Source organism: Euleptes europaea, chromosome 16 (assembly GCF_029931775.1).
Source record: "Euleptes europaea isolate rEulEur1 chromosome 16, rEulEur1.hap1, whole genome shotgun sequence".
Lineage (NCBI taxonomy): Eukaryota > Metazoa > Chordata > Lepidosauria > Squamata > Sphaerodactylidae > Euleptes > Euleptes europaea.
In genome coordinates this window covers 28,235,951-28,258,306 of record NC_079327.1, presented here as the reverse complement: position 1 = coordinate 28,258,306, position 22,356 = coordinate 28,235,951, and the positions used below count along the sequence as shown (strand labels likewise).

At 41.9% G+C, this 22,356-nt stretch overlaps 1 protein-coding gene across 1 annotated transcript in view; it reads left to right on the top strand.

Annotated features, from left to right (window-relative positions):
* GAS6 (growth arrest specific 6) overlaps window positions 1-22,356 on the top strand; it is a 54,925-nt gene that overhangs the window by 19,426 nt on the left and 13,143 nt on the right. The window contains exons 4-11 of the mRNA XM_056861943.1: window positions 357-410; window positions 9,666-9,788; window positions 11,009-11,131; window positions 13,748-13,873; window positions 15,075-15,196; window positions 16,370-16,488; window positions 18,280-18,469; window positions 19,710-19,874. Of these exons, the coding sequence (XP_056717921.1) occupies window positions 357-410; window positions 9,666-9,788; window positions 11,009-11,131; window positions 13,748-13,873; window positions 15,075-15,196; window positions 16,370-16,488; window positions 18,280-18,469; window positions 19,710-19,874 (1,022 nt within the window). The remainder of the gene's footprint in view (window positions 1-356; window positions 411-9,665; window positions 9,789-11,008; window positions 11,132-13,747; window positions 13,874-15,074; window positions 15,197-16,369; window positions 16,489-18,279; window positions 18,470-19,709; window positions 19,875-22,356) is intronic.

The window sequence follows — 22,356 nt, the reverse complement described above, 5'->3', positions numbered from 1 at the left end:
GGATTGAATTGTGTACCCATTGACTTCTTTTAAATATCTTGAGTCATTTCCTCAGATCCTTGTTCTTCTCAATTAGATGCAATAATATCTAGGTACTAATATCCTTTTAAGCACATGGTAAAATCTGGTAGAAGATTGATACAGCAAAGTAGCATTATAAACTGTACAATGACATGGTGAAGTCAAAACATTTAGATGAAATGAAAATACATTGTTAGGCATTTAGAGCTCTGTATTTTTAAATTAATGTTGTACTTTAATTAAACAATAAATTGGGCTGAATGGAATATTAATAGATAAGAAATTAGTGGATTTTTGGCTTCTGAATTAATAATTATTTTGTTTTTGTTCTTCAGCATGTATTAAAACGTATGGCTCAAGAAGTCCAGATTTCCATACATGTGTGCATAGTAAGCATTTTTCATATTTCTATGTTACAGTGTTTTTTGTCCATCATGAATCATTGTAATCCACATTTAATTTCATTTACATTGTTCCTTGTCTCCTTGCATTTAACAAAATGTTGATGTCTTATCCCCCAGAGAATAGGGCACGATATTTCCATCCTTCTGTTTTCCCAAGACAAAAGTATACATTATAAAAATTATTCTGGAAAATTCTAAGCTTTCGAAATCAGGAGCCATTTACATTGCGATGAATTTACCCAAATGATAACAGATGCAGCATCAACTTAATTATGGGGTTTATTTATTTAATATACTTCTGTACTGCTTTTCTGTGATACACAAAGCAGTTTCCAACACAAGCTGAAAGCAATTAATGTAATACTCGTGAGACATGGGCCTAAATTAAATTCACATCTAAAATTTCCTGGCAACATTTTCCTGACATTAAAACTATCAGGTACAAGTTTGCCTAAACAGTATTGCCTTACACTGCTACCTAAACTGTACAAGAGAAGCGATGGAGCTGACATTGAAAATATTTTTACCCTTACAATAACAGATAGGGGTGTACAAAAGAAATTGGTAAAATTCAGATTCGGGTCTAATGGACCTGAATTTTTTTGGTAAATCCATATATTCCCAAACCTTCATATTGGGAATATTCGGTTTCCCAAAAAAATTCGGTCTCTTAGACCTGAATCCAATCTTTACTGCCCCCCATTTTCCCCTCCCACCATTTACCTTGACTCCAGGGCTGTAGTGTCTGCCTCAGAGCCCCACGTGGAGTCGAGAAACTGTGGTGGTGGCAGGTGCAGAGCTGCCTCCGACCCCCACGTGGAGCCCGGAGGTGGTGGCGGGGGAGTTCTGCGCTGTGCTGGCCAGCTAGCAAGTAAGTAAGGGAGGGGGAGGCGAAAGGGGGAGAGAAAGAATTCCTCCCAGTCTTAATTTTTTTTTTTTTTGCAGTGGGTCAAAGTGGCCCAAATCATGCCGAAAAAATTCAGCATGATTCAGGGATCTGCTTTTCAGTTTCGTTTAAATTGCCGCCATTTTCTGAGATGAACCCCCACCCCCCGAAAAATAGCGATAAGGTATTTGGGGGGAAGTTCAGTTTGACTGCCGAATGCACACCCCTAGTCACAGTAGCAAACCTAGATGGGAGGATCTTAAGGTCCATGTAGGCTCATATGGAGAGAAGCAACTATGCATGATCCACAGGGTAAAGAGCTTTCAAGGTCCAAACTGGAACTTTGAATTGGATCTGGAAACAATCTGGTAATGAATATAGCTGTTACAATATTGCAGCGGTCCCCAACATGGTTCCCGTTGCCTCCATGGTACCCGCTGACACCTTTCCTGGTGCCCGCCAAGTGTTTTTAGAAAGTAGGTGAAGCCAAATGGGGCTTTTGCCCAGCAAAGCTTCTGATTCACCATGGATGGTTTGATTGGCTGCGCAGATTTTTAAAAATGTTGCTTCAGCAGCAGCTGCCACCACAGCACAAGGATCTTCCCTGTGTGACATTGTATGGCTGGCGCCACCTCCTGCAGCAGCCATTATTTGGCAGCTGTTTTGTGGCTGCGACCATCACACTGTGTTCTAATTGCAAAGGTGCCTGCAGGTTCTAAATGTTTGAAAATCTCTGCAATACTGAGATCATATGAGGAGTCCAATTGATTCATGTCAATGAGTTGCTGCATTCTGGGTTACTTGTCATTTCCAAGTGGTCTTCCAGGACAGCCACATGTAATAAGCAAAAGCCTCAGGAGTGGCTGGCCAGAACACAATTTTTTACCTGATGCTTTTTATTTTACACAGAAGAATTTTTGGAGTGGGTTAATAGTGTTTTGTCATCCTTTGTGTAGTTGTGACAATCAAAAACTGAAGGCAGTTCCATGTGGGATTTAGTTCCTGAAGCGAAGATTGCTCTGTCTCACTGCCACTGACCCACAGTGGTGAGTGGACCCTAAGAGAAAGAACAGGTGATGCAGCAACTGCAGAGCTAGGCAGATGTGAGCTGAGGCATCGGCGAGAACTTCAAGCTGTGAGCGCCTGGGTGGACTTCTGAGGAGAGTGAACAGTAGCATCAGGAGTTTACAAGGATGGTGAGGCAAGGCAGTGGGCAGTAGCTTCCCCCATATTTTAAAAGGTGCACTAAAATCTTGCCACACCCCCATCTACCTTATTGGTTGTTGGAACAGAGTGTCTTCTGGTTTTGTCCATACGTCTGAGTACGCATGAAAGGGTAGATCAAGGGTGTCGAACTCATTTGTTAGGAGGGCCGGATATGCCACATGTACCATAAAATTTAATGAAAGGTACCGGAAATACAAAATTTATAGAAAACAACAGGCAAAGCCAATTCATAGTATTGTTTTTACTTAAAATGCAATCATGTTTAAAACAATAACACTCTTACAGTATTTTCTTTTATTTAACTGTCTTTGATCATTAACACCTCTTGCTCTGAACGACTGCATCAAAATCTGGAGTCAAAGTCTATGCTGTAGCAATTTTGAGTATGCTGTTCAGGTGTGTCTCTGTAAGCTGAGAATGTACTTTTGATTTATTAACATTCATTACAGAGAAGAGCTGTGGAGAGCCAGCATGGTATTGTAGTTAAGAGCAGACAAAAAATGGACAAAAGCATAACACATAAATAAGTGCATTGAAGGAAAAAATGAAGTGGCTGTTTCTGATAATTTACCCTTGGCTGGCTTGTGGGCCGGATTGCACCTCTCAAGGGGCCAGATCTGGCCCAGGGGCCATAAGATTGACCCCTGGGCTAGATCAAAGCAGTACTAGCAGTGGTGTTTTCCAGCATGTGATGTCAGTAGGCTACCTTTGGATGTCAATAGGCTACCTGCTAATCCATGGATTCCAACAGATGCCAAACCCTGCTGAGGGCATTACAACTGCTTTTTGCCCTGGGAAAGTCAACATGAGATTATTTTTACATGCAAATATTGTGTGGTGAAGCTCTTGGCTTTATTTAGGGAAACATCTTTATGCTGCTTTTCAGACTCGTTATCTTTTGAGGACCTTTTTTTTCAGGGCATGGTAAATAGTGGTCTTATTTCATGGGAGTATGCGATTTTCCTCCCCAAGGTCATATGAATCACATACTTTATGTATTCCTTGAAAGGAAATTTTGATTATTTGCTGGGGAATTTTATTTGGTATTTGTTTAAGCTGGGGTCAAGAACTGTAGGTATTTAGATGTGAAAGAATCACACAGCATACCACTTAGAAAGAACTAAGGGCAACATCTAGGTTTATATGGGAAGACAGAACTATATATTCAAGGATCTGATACTATTTCATAAAAGCAAGGTATAAACCAAGGTGATTTGTTTTGGGGGAAGGTTCTCAGAAACACATTGCTGAAGATACTGGAACTATGTTTGTCAACTGAATTGACTTGTTGAGGTAGTCATTCGGTCTATCGCCACCACTAAAAATGAGAGGGAAAACAAAATGTATCACATTTCTTGGTGGAAAAAAGAGGAAATGGCTGGATGTAAAATTTCTGTAATATTCCAGATTCTTGACTGCATTTATGTACAAACTTTTATCTAATCAGAGGACAACAGAGAAAGATATTTGCTGCTAGAGATGAATGAAGCAATATTAAGCAAGTGTAAAAAATAGTGTCCCATTCTTTATGAATAACTTTCAGGATCCAGGATGCAGTATAACAAGATGGACTTGATTAACTATTTACATAACTTAGAAATTAGTATTGAAAGGAGCAGATGACTCTGCTCATCTGCTCTGACCCTCTAGGATCTATATCATGTAAAGCGCCACTCACTTAAAGTCATAGTGTCCTCATAAATATTGGGTCTCTTAAAATTATCTACCGTATTGATAGCATTGTAATAATAGCATTATAAAGTTCTTTTTTCTTAGTGTTTTGTATTAGTGACATGTCTAAGGCCACTTACAACTTATTCTGGAGTTTGAACTAGGGATGCCAGCCTCCAGGTGGGACCTGAGGATCCCCCGGAATTACAGCTCATCTCCCAACTACAGAGATCAATTCCCCTGGAGAAAATGGATGCTTTGGAGGGTGAACTCTATGGCACTGTACCCCACTGAGGTCCCTGTCCTCCCCAGGCTGCACCCCATGATCCCTAGGAGTTTCTCAATATGGATCTGGCAACCCTACCCCCCATCCCCCGCTGGTGGCCGGAGGGGACCTGGCAACCCTAATTCAAAGCCAAGACCTATTTCTTGCCTCCTTATTTTTCCTGATATAATGCATTAGGTGTGTCTTAAGGAAGTGGTAGGCCTGGGAGCTGATTTGTACTTTTTCTGAGCAAGGGGATTAGAATTTCTTGTTCCTGGCATTACCTGCCAGAAACAATATCCATATCACTGGCATTGAGATCTCACCTATGGTTGGATTCACATTTTGAATTGAATTCTCGGAGGTCAGGTCACAAGTATGACCATTTGAGAGCTGAAGAGGTCTGGTTCTTTGTTGCATTCTCCTATGGAGCTGAGTGGCAGAGGGGATTGGGGGATGGGGTTTGGGCAAACCAGTGGTCTGTATGAGTATTGTAGGTAGAGGGTGGAGGAAATCCTGACACATGGTCTCTTCCCCAGAATTGAAAGAGCTTGATTAAAGAGCATTTTCAGAACCTTAATAATGTGATGCTGCTCCTCAGGAAATGAAACTACTGTTCCAGCCATGCTTAAGACCAAAAGAGTGCTAATATGGAAGTGGCAGACACTGTGGTTGTATAAAAAAGGGGAATATTTCACTTCTGTACTCCTACTGCTGTTCAACAACTATTTTCTTTCCTCCTCTCCTCTGTGATCTGTGAGCTCTGCAGGTATTCTGCTTATAATTTTTAAAATTACTTTGGAAAGCAATTGATAAAAAGGTGCAATGAAAACCTTTCAAATAAATTTATTGTGCTCTGAATGGAAACAGCAGCTGTGTGTGCCAATGTGAATTTCTCCTCCATCTCTTTCTTCTGTGAGGGCTTCAGCATACCTTTCTTCCAAGTTTTTGCTTTCAGGGATTTGCAAGAGCAATAGATTTTGCTTGTTTGTCTGGGTGAAACCTTCTGATATGGGGTATTCTGATGAGATGCTTAATCATTCCATTGCAGACATCTTCAAATACTAGAGTCTGAGCTTCAAGATAAAATATTATAGATATGTCTGTCTTGAACACAGTATATTCACATACCATTCCTTAAGAATCCGAGTTTTTGTCTCCCTTTCTCACAGCAGAACTTTGTGCTATGGTTCAAGATAAGTTCTTATCTCCTCTAGAAGATTTCTGAAGTACTGTCTGCTTAGGCCTAGAGCTAGTCTTCTAGTTGAGCCACAATCCTATCATATTTTGAAACAGAATGGAGCCAGGGGCAGAAATACAAATGCCCATCATAATGTGCAGCCGGAGGATAATGCTGATGGCAATCAAATGCAAGGGTAAAAGGACCATAGTTCTTTACATGTGTGAAAAATCGCTCTGTGTTCAAGACCAAACTAGGGAGTTCCATGAATAAAGCTCCCAGCATTATTTTTCTTTGTATGGCAAACATTCGCAGGCTCAGTTCAGATCAGGTCTTTTCCACTACCACCCCACGTCATTTTCCCAACATGAAATGGTTCCCATACAACTACTGTTTGACCCATTGGGAGAATGAGTGCTGGTATAGGTATACTTAAGTTTGTATTATCGCACCCCCACAAACACGTGAATATACATTCACATTAACATGGGGCATTAGCTTGCGTGTTTGTGCAGGGCACAGCAAACCGGAATCTTTTCCCTAAAGAGGTGGCTGTGAGTAGCAAGTCTTCTGTAGGAAAAGGATGACAGAGATCTGATTTAAAAGGAATACAGAGTTTATTGAGGGATTTTGTACAATAGTGGAGAGGTGGGGGACTTATCCTAAGCAAATACTAGCAGTGCTAACCAAAGCACAGACACATTCCTTATCCCAATTAATATAGCAACAACTAAGAAACATTCAGCAGAGCTACTCCAGTCTGGAGCAGGAGTTAATCTTTGAGCTAATGGTGTGGAAAATGGAGGAATAGTGGCTTGGGAAATAGGGGGGATAGATCAGGGGGAGAGCAAAGATTACCTGTCCTATTCTGTGAAGAAAGGAGATGGAAGAGGGAGGGATCCAGTGTGTGTCGGGAGTCTGTTGTAGTTCAGCTGGTGTCAAGGATCAGAGACCCTCTTTCCTGGCTCTAAAGTCAAGTTAGTTATACCTTTTGTGGCCCTTAGCATAAAATGGGTTCTTTTCAGGAAACAAAAGATTACAACAGAGGATAAAGGAATACTTGAGAGTAATCAGAAGAAAACTATAGGACTGACTAAACAGCACCAGGAAGGGCAGTTTTTGTTTGAATTATAATTCAGGATTACAAAATCTGAGATATTAAGGTGAGTCATGTATTGGGCAGGAGTTTTGGAGACAATGGGAAGCTTTGAATTGGAAGTTCCAGACTATCTCAGGGCAGGTAACGGCCAACTTGTGTCAATGGTCAGTGATTACATATCATGTAAAAAACAATACAAGACGAGGCATCTTTGTCTTCTTGCCCAGTGTGACTTGGGTTGCTGTTAGCACACCCTGATTTCTCCCAACAAGGGTTCCTTGGAAGCAGTTGCTGTAGATGTTATCCCAGGATCCTATGCTGCGTTCACCTCTTTGGGAGTTGCTGACAGTGTTACTCCGGCAATACATCCATTCAGACTGGGAGGGAGGGTGTGCAGATGAAAGGGGGCTGGTGGGATGGAAAGTGATATGGTATAGCCCTATCTAGTCAGATATCAGAAGATAAGCTGGGTCAGTACTTGGAAGGGAGACCAACAAGGAAGGTTTCACAGAGGAAGGTAATGGCAAATCACCTCTGCTTCTCACTTACCTTGAAAACCTCTTGCTGGGGCTGCCATAAATCAGGTGCGACTTGATGGCACTTATGTATGTATGCATGCATGTTTATGGTCCAACAGGGCTGCTCTGGGGCCATTTCTGGCCAGAAAAATGACACAAGGGGAGAGGCTTAAGTCTACCCATTCCCCTTGTGGTACTGTACTGATCTGAGCTGGGCCCACACATGCCTGCTGATTTACAGACTAAAAATGCTGGCAGCTGCATTCCTAGAACATCCTTTTCTTCTCTTTGAAAAAACAACAAATATCTTTAGAATGTAGTACATATTTCATATGCTCTTGGGGGGGGCGTTATCTATATGGCACACTGCTGGAAAGTAAAAGTGAGTTTTGTGCTCCCTAGGACCGATGGTGATGGTCATTGAGCAACTGTGCAGTCTGCCCAAATCATCAATGACAATTGTTGTCTGAGTGGAATTATCTCAGTGGGAGGCTGGCTAGCCAATTTCATCCATTGTTGCTGTTAAGAAATGCACCAACTAATGCTCCCCACGAGTTAACTGAACTTGTGATCAAAGCTGCACATTACTTCTAATTTAACACTGCTTACTTTGGGAGGGCAGTGGAATGGATCCTGTGAAAAAGATCTGCGCACACAAGGGGGGATTTCCTCCCAATGTGGCAGCCATTTAATGGCCCCTATTCCTGCTTCTGGAAGTCCCAAATACTCTAGGGCATGGTCGCTTTAGCCTCCTTTATTCCCTGTTTCAGCCAGGATCGAACGCATGTTCGGCGAAACACATGCATTCAGTCCTGGCTGAATCCTGGCTGAAACAGGGAATAAAGGAGGCTAAAGCGACCATGCATTTTTGCCCCAGGAGCAGCATGTAAGGCTGCAATGGGAGGAGGAAGTCAAGGAAGCCACATTTCCACTCATGGACTTTAGATAGGATCTAACCCAATATGCTGGAGAAGTGCTAGGGAAGTAGTTTGACAAGCATAGGGAGGAGTGATAGAAGATTTACTGTACTGAGCACATGTCCGTAGCATGTGCTGTATCTGTAGGCATATGCCTGTCTTTGTGCCTGGGAAGAGAGGGTGCTTGCATGTGTAAGTAGTGCCTATGGATGCACGTGCTGGCACTTAGGGATAACTGTTTGTTTGGGACCAAGCATCTGTGTATACTCTTTGAGCCCATTCGTACCTCTGTGAGAACAGGTATGCTCTGTGCAACGTAGCACCTGGCCAGCATCCAGCCTGTCTTGCCTATGCGCTGGAATGTGAAATTTAACTGGCAGGTCTGTGTGTAGAGTTCACCATGCACACGCCCTTTTTTTAATCCATGGTTTTGAGCAGTAAGGATCAAAACGAAGACAGCTATACAGAAACAGTGGCAAATACGCCAAAGTGTTTTCCTTTTGCCAGCACTGTTATCGTAGTTCTTTTTTGCAAAGTACATTTTTGACACTGCAGGGTGCAAGAAAACAGGTCCTTGGCACAAACAGCTTAAAAACTCAAATCCATTGTAGGGGAAATAGCAAAGGGAAGGATGAAACGTGGAGGCAGCAATAAACAGGGGAAGAACATGCGTTTAGTTCAGATAAGACATGTTGATAGTTTTGGAAGGAAGTGGGAACTTGAGGGCTTTGCCAGAGCCTTTGTGGAAGAGGTGGATTTTGATGAGAAATATGAAGGATAGGCAGTATCAATCAGGTGTTCCAAAGGGCAACTCTTAAATATAAACAACAGCAAGGGGGGAAAGGCCAGAATTATTTGCATTTGTGGGAAACCTTTGGATGGTTGAATGTGGTGGAGCCAGAGCACTCAAGTTACTAAGCAGGAATGGCTCAAGATATGAGAGGGGAGAAAAGGGAGAACAAAACCAGACATTTTTGAAGCTAAGAAGGAGTTCCTGTTGTATCTGGGAGAGGACAAGAAGTTGGAGAAAAGAGGGTGTTGTCTAGGGTTGCCAGGTCCCTCCTCTCCACCAGCAGGAGGTTTTTGGGTCAGGGCTGGGGTGGCGATTGCGCGCAGCTGCTCGTGCTGTGATTACATCACTTCTGGGGGTAAACACGGAAGCACCACATCGCGAAGGGATGCTTTAGCACTCAACCCCCCGTTGTAATTTCAAGTGAAATTACTTTATTGGGTGAAATACTGAAAATGGGGAGCAAATACAGAAAATAATCAAAGATAAAACCACAGCTTCATGCTTTAATGGGAGCAAGGAAATGGGGGAGAGGAGAAATGGAAATACTAGAGCCAGAAAGATTCAGTTTTAATGATGACGGAGGTGGCAAAGTCTTGAGTGGAGAAAAGAAGGAAGGGGCTGTGGTTTCTTTTTAAGCCTGTTATTTCAAGGCTTAAAAATTATGATATGGATTTTCCTCCGCAGATCTGCCAGATCAGTGTTCACCTAACCCATGTAGTAAAGAAGGTACTAAATCATGTGAAGATAAGAAGGGTGGATTCTTTTGCCATTGCAAAGAAGGGTGGCAAGGAGAAAGATGTGAACAAGGTAAGTCTGTTACTGTGCTGCTTATGGCTCTGTATTCCTGACAACCACTCCAATCTGTTTTTCCTTTATTAACTAGGTGGGTTGCAGAAGAATCCTAAACTCTGACCTTGGAGTTGGATTTTGCCTGCTTCTCTGCTCAACCTCACTAAATTATCTTCCTTACTACAGCCTGTGTCCCACATGGCCTTTTCCATTCATACCCCATGATTACTAGCACTGCCTTTTCGGGTGGTCAAAGCGGATCCTTTCACCTATTTCCACCAGCAGAACACAGATTAGATCCAGCACATGACCTGCTAGTAATAGCTTTACCAAGTCCAAAATGGATAAATTAATCCAGGATGTCAGTTTATACAACAAACATCATCTCTGGATTTAGTTTAAGGTTATTCACTCTTATCCACTTGACATCTAGGGTCAAAGACAGCTACTTCTGGAAGCTTAACTAATGTCATTTGTAGCTGTACGTCATCAATATATGATAACGTGCACCTCCAAAACTGGGCTATCTGATTTAACACTTCCATATAAATATTGATACGAAATGTTGCTGTTAACATTTAAAATTCTCCCAAACTAACAGCGCATTCCTGAGCCTCGAAGGCGAAAGCCCTTAGTAGGCCAGGAAGGCACTGCGCTGGAGTCCACCCCCCACCCCCACCCCGGCGTCCAGGCAGCTAACGCTGGCATTAGCAGCCCGAACACCAGTGGGAAGGCCCGGTCGCGGGGCACTGCCATGGCAGCGCTTGCCCAGGACGCCAACAGAGCCTTCTGCCATTGTCCGAATGCCGGCGTTCCCAAGGCATTATGGTGTCCCGAGAGGTGTTCCCAAGGTGTTACAGCATCCCGGGAGATGTTCCCGGGGCGTTCTGTTGCCGGGCTGGGGGCAGAGCCGCCTTTAGGCGGCCTCCAAAGCCCTTTCAGCCCAGGAATGCCCCTTTTTATTTTTGGCGAGATATGTCCCATGCAACCCTATGAGGGTTGCACGGATTTTTTGTGCCTGGAGGAGGCAGCGCAGCCACGTTGCCTCTGAAGCCTGGCACAGGCATTCCTCTCAGGAATGCACTGTATATTGTTTAAATTAGTTTTTTGAAAGTTAACAGTATTGGGCGTGTTTGGTTTTCACTGAGGATCTGGCTGGATCCAACCCATTGTCTTGAAATATGCTTTTCCTAGCCTCATGTGATTTTGAAAACTCATTCTTTTGTATCTATATCCAGATATTGATGAGTGTCTTAAGAGGAATGGTGGCTGCATGCAGATCTGTTTCAACAAGCAAGGCAGCTATCGCTGTTCTTGTTATAGTGGCTACGCTCTTCAGAAAGACAACAAAACGTGTGAAGGTAAGATATTGTGATTTAAGCTTTTTCTTTGTTGCGCCAAGCAGAAAGAGTTTCTCAAAAGGTTTCTACACAAACTGGGCTGGAATAAATAAAATCCTCACAGCACCAGTTCTACTGGGTGAAACATTCTATTCATTACAAAGGTAGTCTGCTATTTCAAACCAGAAGAAAAGACTTCGGGGGCATCTTGAAAACTAAACTATTTGCTGGTTTTTATAATTCTTCTTGGCTTAGAGATCACTTGGCTCTGACAAAGTGGATTCTCGTCCAGAAAAGCTCAAGCCACAATGAACATACGAACCTTTGAGGTTCCGTGGGATGCTGTATTGCATTTATTACTTTGTCAGCGCTGAATGCTAAACTAAACGATTGCTAATGCTTCTTATTCTGTCACACATCAGTGATTTTAAGATTTCATTATGAAAAGCCAGGAATTCATGCCGAGGCATGCCTGAAGTCATACCGCAAGAGCTATCCAGAACCATAGCAAAGGCGTGATTCACAAAGGGATTGTGTGGCGGATTGTGCCAAAGTGCCCCAGCTAACCAGTTTTCTCTGACACAGAGAAAAACAGCATCTGGCAAAGTCTGTCCCCCCCTTAATCTTCCTGGATTGCCATTGCATTATATCATGAAATATTTGGGTTTTGGCAGTGTGCATTTAAAAAAAAACTTCTGTGGGGTGAAAAATAAGATTAATTACTAGAGAAATGTTGTGGTGACAGGGTAGAGATGTTTATGATAAAACTTGGATTTTTTACCCCCCGGTAAACTGCCATGTAACATTTCTGTCTGAACAAAACCATCATTTTGTAGGCTGCATGCCAAAAAAGTTAAACCCTTTCCCTGTCCCCATTTTCGCTTACTTTTATTAGTCAAAAGTAATTCTCTGGAAGGAAAAGGAAATGAGAGTTTTAAAAAAATTAAGGCATAGAGAAAAGGAAAAGGAAAAGAAGAACTGTCAATCTAAGGCTGGCTGGCTTCAGTTGAAGCTCAGAGGCAACCAAGAAATGTTTTTGCTATTCAGCTGTTATTCAGTCAAGATCCTTGACTCTTTTTATGCAAAAAAAATTCAAGCCTATTTGAAAGAAACTTTTTCGGCTTTGTTCAGGTTTATTTTTGGTTCAGGAAATTGATATGCACAGCCCTATTACTGATATATTGTAGTCCTAGCCCATGATTCCCTTCTGTAATGTCTCTCCATGAAAACGTGACTCCAGATGCCTTGAATCATGCTAGTTTCCCTTAATAGCAAATGGGGATAAGTGCAGAACCAGTGTAGATGGTGGAATTATGTGTTTGTGTATTCCAGGAAAAAATATGTTTGCCTTTTCATCAGAGTGTTTTCTGTGCCATGCAGTGATCAGAAGGAAAAGCCCGGAAGATCTGCCCTCTTAGAGAAATTGAATTGCTGGCATATGTTGGCCTGAATGGCTTTACCAAAGTGCATTTTTTATTACAGTCTAAATTATTCATCAGTTTCCATATAGGAATTCCTTCTGCAAAACACTATGGCATAACCAAGTTTCTTGTAGCTTGTGTTTCTGAATATGGTCTTTTGATTTTATTCACCTAATTAATTTGTGATGCAATTGCATGAAATTTTCTACCTTCTTGGACAGTGGCCATCTTACCTTTCTTTGTTCCTTGTCTGTGGCAGTTGACTGTTTGTTTTTTGACCCCAAAATTCTCAGGAAACTTTACAAAGCCCATTTCTGTCAAAATTCTTGTTGGATTTTGGTGCTCCCTATAACTGGAAATATTTACAGGACTGTAAATGATAATGTGAGAATCTCTGAAACATGGAGAATGGTTTTTGAAAGGTTCTATGGCTAGGTATTTTGGAAGCTTGGCTAACTCATCTTTCTTTCAAGGAACTCAGAATGCCAAGTATGAGGTTGTTATCCTATTTTATCCTCACCATAGCTCTGAGAGGTAGGTGAGGCTGAGAGACAGTGTAGCTATAACCTAATATAGTTTCATGCCTGAGCAAGAAACTGAACTCAGGTCTCCCAAGTTCAACACTGTAACTACTGCTATACTGGTGCACAACTGAAACATTTGCATTTTGGATAGCAATGAGTGAACGTTTGATGATGTACGTTTACACTGCAAATGTAAATCAGACTGGATGCCTTGTACCGATTCTCATCACTATGCAGATGTGAATTTGGATGGACAACTGCTTGTGATTCTTGTGCAACGAAACACCATGTAGAAACCCATATATGGATTCTTCTTGGTGGATCAAGTCATGTTTTGGTTTTAATTCCTGGCTTATTTCCTGAGCACAACAAATGATATCTCATTTCATAGTTCTGTGATCTTTTTATGACACCATTTCTGACCCTATTTTACACAACTCATTTTCCAGTGATTTTTCCCCCCTCATTGTTCTTCTTTTAGTAAATTAATAGCTTTTATCCAAAGCCTACACCTTCCCAGCCTTTTGTTTCTGGGAACTATGAAGTTATTTCTGACTTCCACTTTTTTTTGTAATAATGGCCGGATAATTGACTCTGGGCCAGGATTTGATATTAGAGCCAGATAGTGAAATGAGGTTGACATTCTGATTATTTTTGTTAAATCTTGTTGCATTTCCCCCCGTCCCTTTCAGATATTGATGAATGCACAGTATTGCCAGGCATCTGTGGAGAAGCTCAGTGTAAAAATTTAATAAGTTCTTATTCATGCTTCTGTGATGAAGGCTACAAATTTGATGATGTAAGAAAGCATTGCCAAGGTTAGTAAATGGGATGAAAAACCAGTATGTGATATATTATATTCCTATTTTGAAGTTTTTCTCTTCTTTCACAAGATTGTTTTTAAGCCTTTTAAATACTAATTCTCATATTTGGCTATCCATGCAAACTGGCTTGGTTCCACTAATGGAAGAGCCTCTTACATCAGGAGAAGTCAATCTATTCTATTAATGGAACAAATCCATAGGATCCAACTCGTCATAATTTTCAGCCATCCTTAGGGTTACCAACCTCCAGGTACTAGCTGGAGATCTCCCGCTATTACAACTGATCTCCAGCCGATAGAGATCAGTTCACCTGGAGAAAATGGCCGCTTTGCCCATTGGACTCTATGGCATTGAAGTCCCTTCCCTCCCCAAACCCCGCCCTCCACCCCAAAAAACCCCCGCTGGTGGCAAAGAGGGACCTGGCAACACTAGCCATCTTTGATGGCTTGAAACATGCCCAATTAAAAAAAAATGAAGATTATCTAGAATTATTGGGGTCCGTAAAAGTCCTGTTTGCAAATTATCTGTTGGGTGAGATGTTTCTAGACTCCAACCTAGACTGTATCATATGGCCACCTTTATTCTGACTCTGAATAATGCCTATTTGCAAGAGCAAACTTTAAGTTTGTATGGAATGATGGCTGGGTGGTTTAATGACTGTAGGAGAGAGCTAGTGTGAACTATATCCAGTGTTTTTGTATGGCTCCTTCCTGAGTTCCAAAAAAAGGGTCTGTTGCCAGTCAAGATGTATTTGCTTCTCTTCATTTACATGGAACAGGGCTTTCTCAGTGGTGGTCCCACCAGCAAGTGAAGACATGTTTATATAAATAGCCTTCTCTAGGTATTGATTAACTGTTACTAGTTCAGCTTTCTTTGTGTTGCTGTTTTAGTTCTTTTTAAAGTACTCTGTCATAACGGTTCTAATCGTACTGTTTTATTGATAGTATTCTATGTTAGCTTGGATTCTAGCCTCCAGTTTTGCTCATGCTAGTTACAGGAGCAGCGAAAGAGAGGCAGAGAAATGTACAGTTTTGAGTGCAACCCCATCCAGGGTGGGTAACACCTTAAGTCCGGGGTCAGACCTTCCACCCACTAGTAGCCTTTCCATCTTATGTGTCTTTTTCCAGTACTATATATATAAAAAATTAATATAAGAAACAATGTCTCTGCTTCCCCCCTTGCCGGTTTTGTACAGATGTGGATGAATGTGCACATAACTTTTGTGAGCAAACTTGTGTCAATTCACCAGGAAGTTACACCTGCCACTGTAACGGAAGAGGAGGAGTTAAGCTTTCCAGTGACATGAATACCTGTGAGGTAGTGTTCAATTCTTATTGCATTGAGTAGACATAGAAGAACTTAGTTTCAAAGCTTTGAAACAATAATGTTCAAGGGGGGGGACTGGATCTCGATGAGAGTTGTAAAAGGCTACCATAAGAATAAGTAGCCCATTCCTGAGGGGGAGGGCTGAGCTGGTGGCTGGAGGCAGCGCAGCCGCACCACCTCCAAAGGAGGATCCCCCCCCAAATCCACCATTTTGCCCTTACCTGTGAGCCCCATAGAATTGCTCCATAGCGTTCCACAGGGCTACTCCACCTAAAAAGGTGGCGTAACTCAAGGTAAGGAAGGGCAAAGGGAGTGTTCCCGGCCTAAAGGGGGTTAGGAAGCCACCTAAAGGCAGCTCCACCCCCGGAATGCCCCAGGAACGCCCCCTGGGATGACGGTGGGAGGCTGAGCTGGCATCCCAAGGCCACACTGCCACAGCAGCGCAGGGAGGCCGGCATGAGCAGCCCAACGCCAGCGCTCGTGCCAGTCTTGCCTATGCAAGTGGCACTGGCACTACCGCAAGTGGTATGGGTGCTGGCGTGGCCACTTGCGCGCCTCCTAACAACTTTCAGCCCTGAAGCTCAGGAATAGGCTGTAAGTATACCTTTACCCAGTTTGCTGGGGGTAAAGGGAAGATGACTGGGGAAGGCACTGGCAAACCACCCCGTAAACAAAGTCTGCCTAGTAAAAACATCGGTATGTGACATCACCTCATTGGTCAGTAATGACCCGGTGCTTGCACAGGGGACCTTTACCTTTATCAGCCAGGAAGCCTGTTTACGAAGAGATCTATCCCAAGATCCCATTAACTGACCACTTGTTATTTCAAGTAGAAAATATATGAATTGTGAACATTGTAGCAGCCTGGCTTTTGCCTAGATCCGCTAATGTTTCTGTGCCCAGCATAAGTTTAGTAACAGATGCTAACCATGCACTAGGCAATAGAAATACATTGGGTACATCTTTAAGCATGCCTGGTTTAGTTGTATTCCCCTCCCCCACACACTTCTGCCAGGTAAGTTCACTGTCGTCTCATTAACACCAACATTTCGTCTCATTAACAAGATAAAACCAAGAAAATGTATTTCTTGTCTTTTTCATCTTTATCTCAACTGAGTGTTTCAAGGAGTTTTGTTCTATGTTTTTGGTTTTTCCCTTATATAGGATATTTTGCCTTGTGTATCTTTTGCTGCTGAAAAAAGCATTAAGACACTCTACCTTGGAAGAATGTTTAGTGGCACACCTATTATCAAACTACGTTTTAGAAGGAAACAACATACGAGGTAAGAATCCATTTCGAAGCGCAAGAGAATAGTTGTGTGGCTGTTCTATTTATTGGGGGGGGGAGTGTTTGTTATAACAAACTGACAGGTAGGTTTCTTGTAAGCTGCCTAGGGCCTCCATGTTTAGCTGAAAAGGTAAAGTAAATACTTTAATGAATAAAATATATCGAATCAATGACACTGTCCCTAAGCTATCGATAGTAGGTGGTAAGTGGAAACCATAAATGCCTATCAGGATGATCTTCTTTGGCAGGAACAACTGTTAACTCTTCTAGCTGGAACATGCTCCCATCAATTACATTTTTTGCTATCATTCTCGCTCCTCGCTGCACTTTCCATTGCTCTTATCTCATATAGCTGTTAAAAAGGAGATGTTGAGACACCAAAATAATGATCATTTCCAAAGATTACAGATTCGGGGGGGCGGACTGCAATTGTATTTCAGCAAAAATGTTCACAGTGGCGTCCTGCAGCATGATCTTTCATATGCAGCAGTCTGCTTCATCAGTTGCCACAATAAATCAATTTTAAAATGGCACAGAAGTCTGTGTCACATGTGCAATCAAGGTTTGCCATTTGGGTCTGCACTCCTAAGTCCACAGGTAACAAATCCCACTGAATTCAGTGGGATTTGCTTTGGAGTAAACATTCTTAAGATTTTGCTGTTAGTTGGAATTACATAGTTAGCAAATATAGTTGTTCATCTTGCCTGGTCCTTGACTAGTTTCTGTTTGAACAAATAATTCTTTGTGGTTTCAGACATCATTCTTAACCGGGTTTTTCCTCTCAAGATGCCAGTTTCATGCATGTCAGGATCCAGTTCTGTCACTTTTTAGGTAAAGGTGTGTAATAATGAGAGAGTGACTGACTTTTTATTCACCAAGAAAGACAAAGAAGCCACAGGATGCTTAACTAATCTTCCAAAATCGTAACAGCACAAAGGGGGGCCTGCAAGTACTTGCAATGGGTGGAGTAGGGTTGCCAGGTCCCTCTTTGCCACCAGCGGGAGATTTTTAAGGTGGAGCCTGAGGAATCAGGGTTTGGAGAGGGGAGGGACTTCAATGCCATAGAGTCCAATGGCCAAAGCAACAATTTTCTCCAGGTGGACTGATATCTATCGGCTGGAGATCGGTTGTAATATCGGGAGATCTCCAGCGGGAGATCTCTTGGCAACTCTAGGGTGGAGAGAGCCAGTCAGGATGAGTGCATGATGGAACCATCCCCCGCCATTGTTCCCTTCTCCTTTCTACATTCTTTATCCTCATTTCTCCTCTCTTCATGATGCTCCTAACTCCTAATTTCCCTACTACCAAAGGATTCCTTTAAGAAATGTTGGTAACTTTTTTTGTCCCTTTTTGGAGTGCCTGCCAAATTCCTCTCCCCTTTCATCCTCTAGAGGGAACTGATTGACACCCCCCACACACAATTTTTGGCAACCTTGGACTGAAATTCTCTGTTGCCTGAAGCAGCAAGATTATTGGTATCTGATTAAGGAAGCTTTGACTGTCTCAAGCTTATACTACAAAAGTCTTGTTGGTCTCTCAGGTTAGGTCCTATTGGACTAGAGTCTCATAAGATTATTTTAGTACTTTGAGGAAAGTTGCTTTTTTATATATACTTTTTGATATTTCTATTTATACAAGTTGATTGTACGCTTTCCATTTATCAGATACAGCAGAACCTAAAGGCAGTACTTCATGATACCAGCTATATGGAAAATATACTGTATTTTTTTACCCTTCCTGAAACACTGCATAATTTAATTTTGTTGCTTGCCGTCCATGTATTCAGATTTGTGGCTGAGTTCGACTTTAGAACCTTTGATCCCGAAGGCGTCATTTTCTTTGCTGGAGGCCATAAAGACAGTACGTGGATAGTTTTGGCTTTGCGTAAAGGCCGGTTAGAACTGCAGCTGAAGTACAATGGTGTAGGCCGTGTAACCAGCAGTGGGCCAATTATCAACCATGGAATGTGGCAGACGGTGAGTATGGTTATTATAGGCTGCTTGTCTCATAACTATAACTCTTAAAACCTACACCTCCAAAACTTTACCTGGAACATTTTGTATTTCTCAAAAGATGCTGTCAAGTGATGTAATGTTTATGATGGAACAACAGTTTGTTTCTTTGTAACTTAGGGTTAATTGCTAACAAGGTACTTAAAATAATGACCTGCTTGCAAATTGAAACTAGGAAATGTTCTTGAATATTGTGTGCAATGCAAATGTGTTCCTTACCAAAAACAGCGTTTAGAATCATAGAATCATGAACTATAGAGTTGAAAGGGACCACCAGGGTCATCTAGTCCAACCCCCTGCACAATGCAGGACATTCACAACTACCTCCCCCCCACCCCATCAAAAGGGAACTTATTTATTTTATTAAAAAATAAATGTATAAAACACTTCTTCAGTAACTTATACTTCTGTAATTTAACTTAGTTCCTTCACTCTCACTAAAATTAGTAATTTTCTGCATTAAATGGAACATTGGAGTAGAGTTTCAGAAGACCTAAAATACGGTGTTGGTTAAAGGTATTTAGGGGCCCCGCATTGTGTAGTGGTTAAAGTGTTGGTCTAGAATCTGGGAAACCCAGGTTTGAATCCCCACTGTGTCGTGGAAACTTGCTAGGTGACCTTGAGCCAGTCAAACACTTTTCAACCTCGACCCTGGCAAGTATCTGGATGGGTGACCTCCAAGGAATATTAGGGGCGTGACGCAGAGGCAGGCAGTGGAAAACCACCTCTGAACATCTCTCGCCTTGAAGACCCTACGGGGGTTGCCATAAGTCAGCTATGACTTGACAGCAAAAAAAAAAAGTATTTATTCGAGAATAGTTAAATCTATTGTGGACAATATCTAAATATGGAATTAGTATGCACTGGCTTGTCAGTTACAACAGTCAGACCAGAACTGCTGGATTACAAAATGTATTTGTTGACCAAAAACACCTCACTATGAAGCAATCAATTTACTTAAAACCATCATTTGCATTTCTTAAATCAATTCCAGATTTTTCCTCCATTGATCGGAAAAGTAAGGAGATTGTAGGAAGATACTGTGATCACATGGTGCTTTTGAGGCTTCAATATTTGTGAATCTATAATACTTTTCCTTTGAATTAGAATAATATGGACTGTAAATGTAATTAAACTGGTGGCTGCAGGTGTATCATACAGTAATAATTCTCCCTGATCCAATTTGCAATTTTTTTTCTTCAAGATATCTGTTGAAGAACTAGAGAGAAGTTTGGTTATAAAAGTCAATAAGGATGCAGTTATGAAGATTGCTGCCTCGGGAGATCTGTTTACTCTGGACAAAGGACTGTATCAGCTACACCTAACAGTGGGAGGCATTCCTTTTAACGCCAACCATCTTGTACAACCAGTAAGTAAGGTTATTAATTAAATACAGATTGCAGGGATAACACAGATCAAACCCCAAAAGCAATTTTATTTGGTGGCTGCATTGAGCTTTAATCTAGGTATAGTAAAATGTGTGTCTACAATTTCTCTCATAAAGAAAAATGAAATTGCTGATTTGCACATAGTGCTCTGTCTCCACTACCCATACCACCTATGGCTAGATGAATCAACCTTTGTAGCCAGAGCATTTATGACTTGTGTGGCAGTAAGTTGAATATATATGAAGCTGCCTTCTTCTGTGTAGGACCATGGATCCTTTTAGTTCAGTATCACCTACTCTGACGGGCAGCAGCTCTCCATTGCCTCAAGCAAACAAAGGTTCCCTGAGATCCTTAAACTGAAATGTCAAGAACTGAACCTTGGATCTCCTTCATACAGATCATGGACTCTGCTGCTGAGCCGCAACTCCAGCTTGTAGACTGTCAAAGAAGAGAGTGGATCTTAGGTCCAAGAAGCAGGCCATTCCAAATCTATCATGTAGTGGCTCTCTGGTTCTGATTTTACATACAGTGACAAAACTTCACGAACTGAGAACTCCATAACAAAAAGAAAAACCAGTCCATTTTAATTCTTTTATTTTTAAAAAAATGAATATTTGTGAAACCAAGACTCAGCTTGCAGATGATCACTGAAATCTGGGTTTGCAGGAAATTGCTGTTTTCACTGTTTCCCTCACCTCTACTATACTCAACTGCATTGAGTCATGGGTGGCTGTGGGAAGCAAGACAGGATCCAGCTAGGGTGTCTGCATCAATATGTCACATGAAAATGAACTGCGGTTAATCCACCAACCATGGTTTCACATTCTGGTTTGATGTACTAACCATAGTTAATGTAGTGGCCAATGTCTGGATGATCACACTTAACATGGCTATTTTGATTGAAGAGCTTTACTGAGAACACCAGGATTAAGTGAGGCTTTTTAACTTTCATACATCACATGAAATCATCGTTAAGAATTACTGTGGTTAATAAACCAACCCCAGACTGAGGTTTCATATTTTTATTAGACTGTCCCTAATTAGCCTGTTTCTTAGTTTATTTAAAGCCATGGGGTTTTTTTTATGTCTTAACTGTGTTTGGTAAACATGGTGACAAAACTACAACTTATCAGAGTTGTTTTTTAAGATATGAGCCTTAGGCATCCTAGTACTGGGGTATTTAATATCCTCTGGACTTTTCTCTTCATGTATCTCAGCTTAACCATGTATGGCTATGTTAAGGTGAACCGACTGCACATTTTCTTGGAATGTAAAATAATATAGACTTATTTAAAGGCATTATGATACTTGCTATTTTGTTGTGAGTCTTTTTACTGAACAAGTCATTGCATTTGCCTTTGTCACTGTCACTGTTAGTTAATATTTCCAATAAGCCATCTCAGTAAGTTGCATTCAAACACCCTCACTATTTGTATGTAATATATGTATCTCCATTCATCCAGTCTGGAACTATGCCAGTAAAAAAATAAATCTTTAGGTCTGAACTAAATGTGATCCATTGCCTAAAGCTGGGGATGGGGGCCTATTTTTAATCAAAAATGGAATAAGTGCATGCTGGATTTCCCAGTTCTGCTTAGTTCCAGAAGTAAGGTTAGGTGGAGAAGATTTAGCTCCCTGTCCTGTACTCATTTTTATTAAAAAAAATAGTCACCTCCCTCCCTGTGCACACTAGCCCTTTAAATGTGGACAAGTATACGTGGGTGTGGTAAGCTGCAGTACTGCAGTCCAAGCTCTGCTCCCAACCTGAGTTCGATCCCGACGGAAGTCGGTTTCAGGTAGCCAGCTCAAGGTCGACTCAGCCTTCCATCCTTCCGAGATTGGTAAAATGAGTACCCAGCTTGCTGGGGGTAAAGGGAAGATGACTGGGGAAGGCACTGGCAAACCACCCCGTAAACAAAGTCTGCCTCGTAAATGTCAGGATGTGACATCACCCCCATGGGTCAGGAATGACCCGGTGCTTGCACTGGGGACCTTTACCTTTTTAACTCAGGGAGGCCAAGTCTCCCTTTTTGATGGGAGACCTTCCCACCATAGTTCAGCTGGGTGGCAAGGAAAAATTGCATTGAGAAATTGGGAAGGGGGGTGATTGGCATTGCCGGGGTATGCCATGACATCGTTACATCGGGCAATGCTGTAGCATAGTGTTTTGGCTGTATGCTAGAGTGTCGCCGTAGATGTCACTTTTGGCTTATTCCATAAGTGATGTCAGTACATCACTGGCATTCACAGGTGAGCTCCTCCACCCATCCACAGGTGAGTCTCCTACCGGCTGCCAGCCTTGGGGTGCTTTCAGTTTCCATGTAAACATTTGTGTTTTAATATGGTGCTCGGACTGCCCAGCTAAGCCCTTTCATTAGGGTTGCCGGCTCCAGGTTGGGAAATACCTGGGGTGGGACTTCAATGCCATAGAGTCCAATTGCCAAAGCAGCCGTTTTTCCCAGG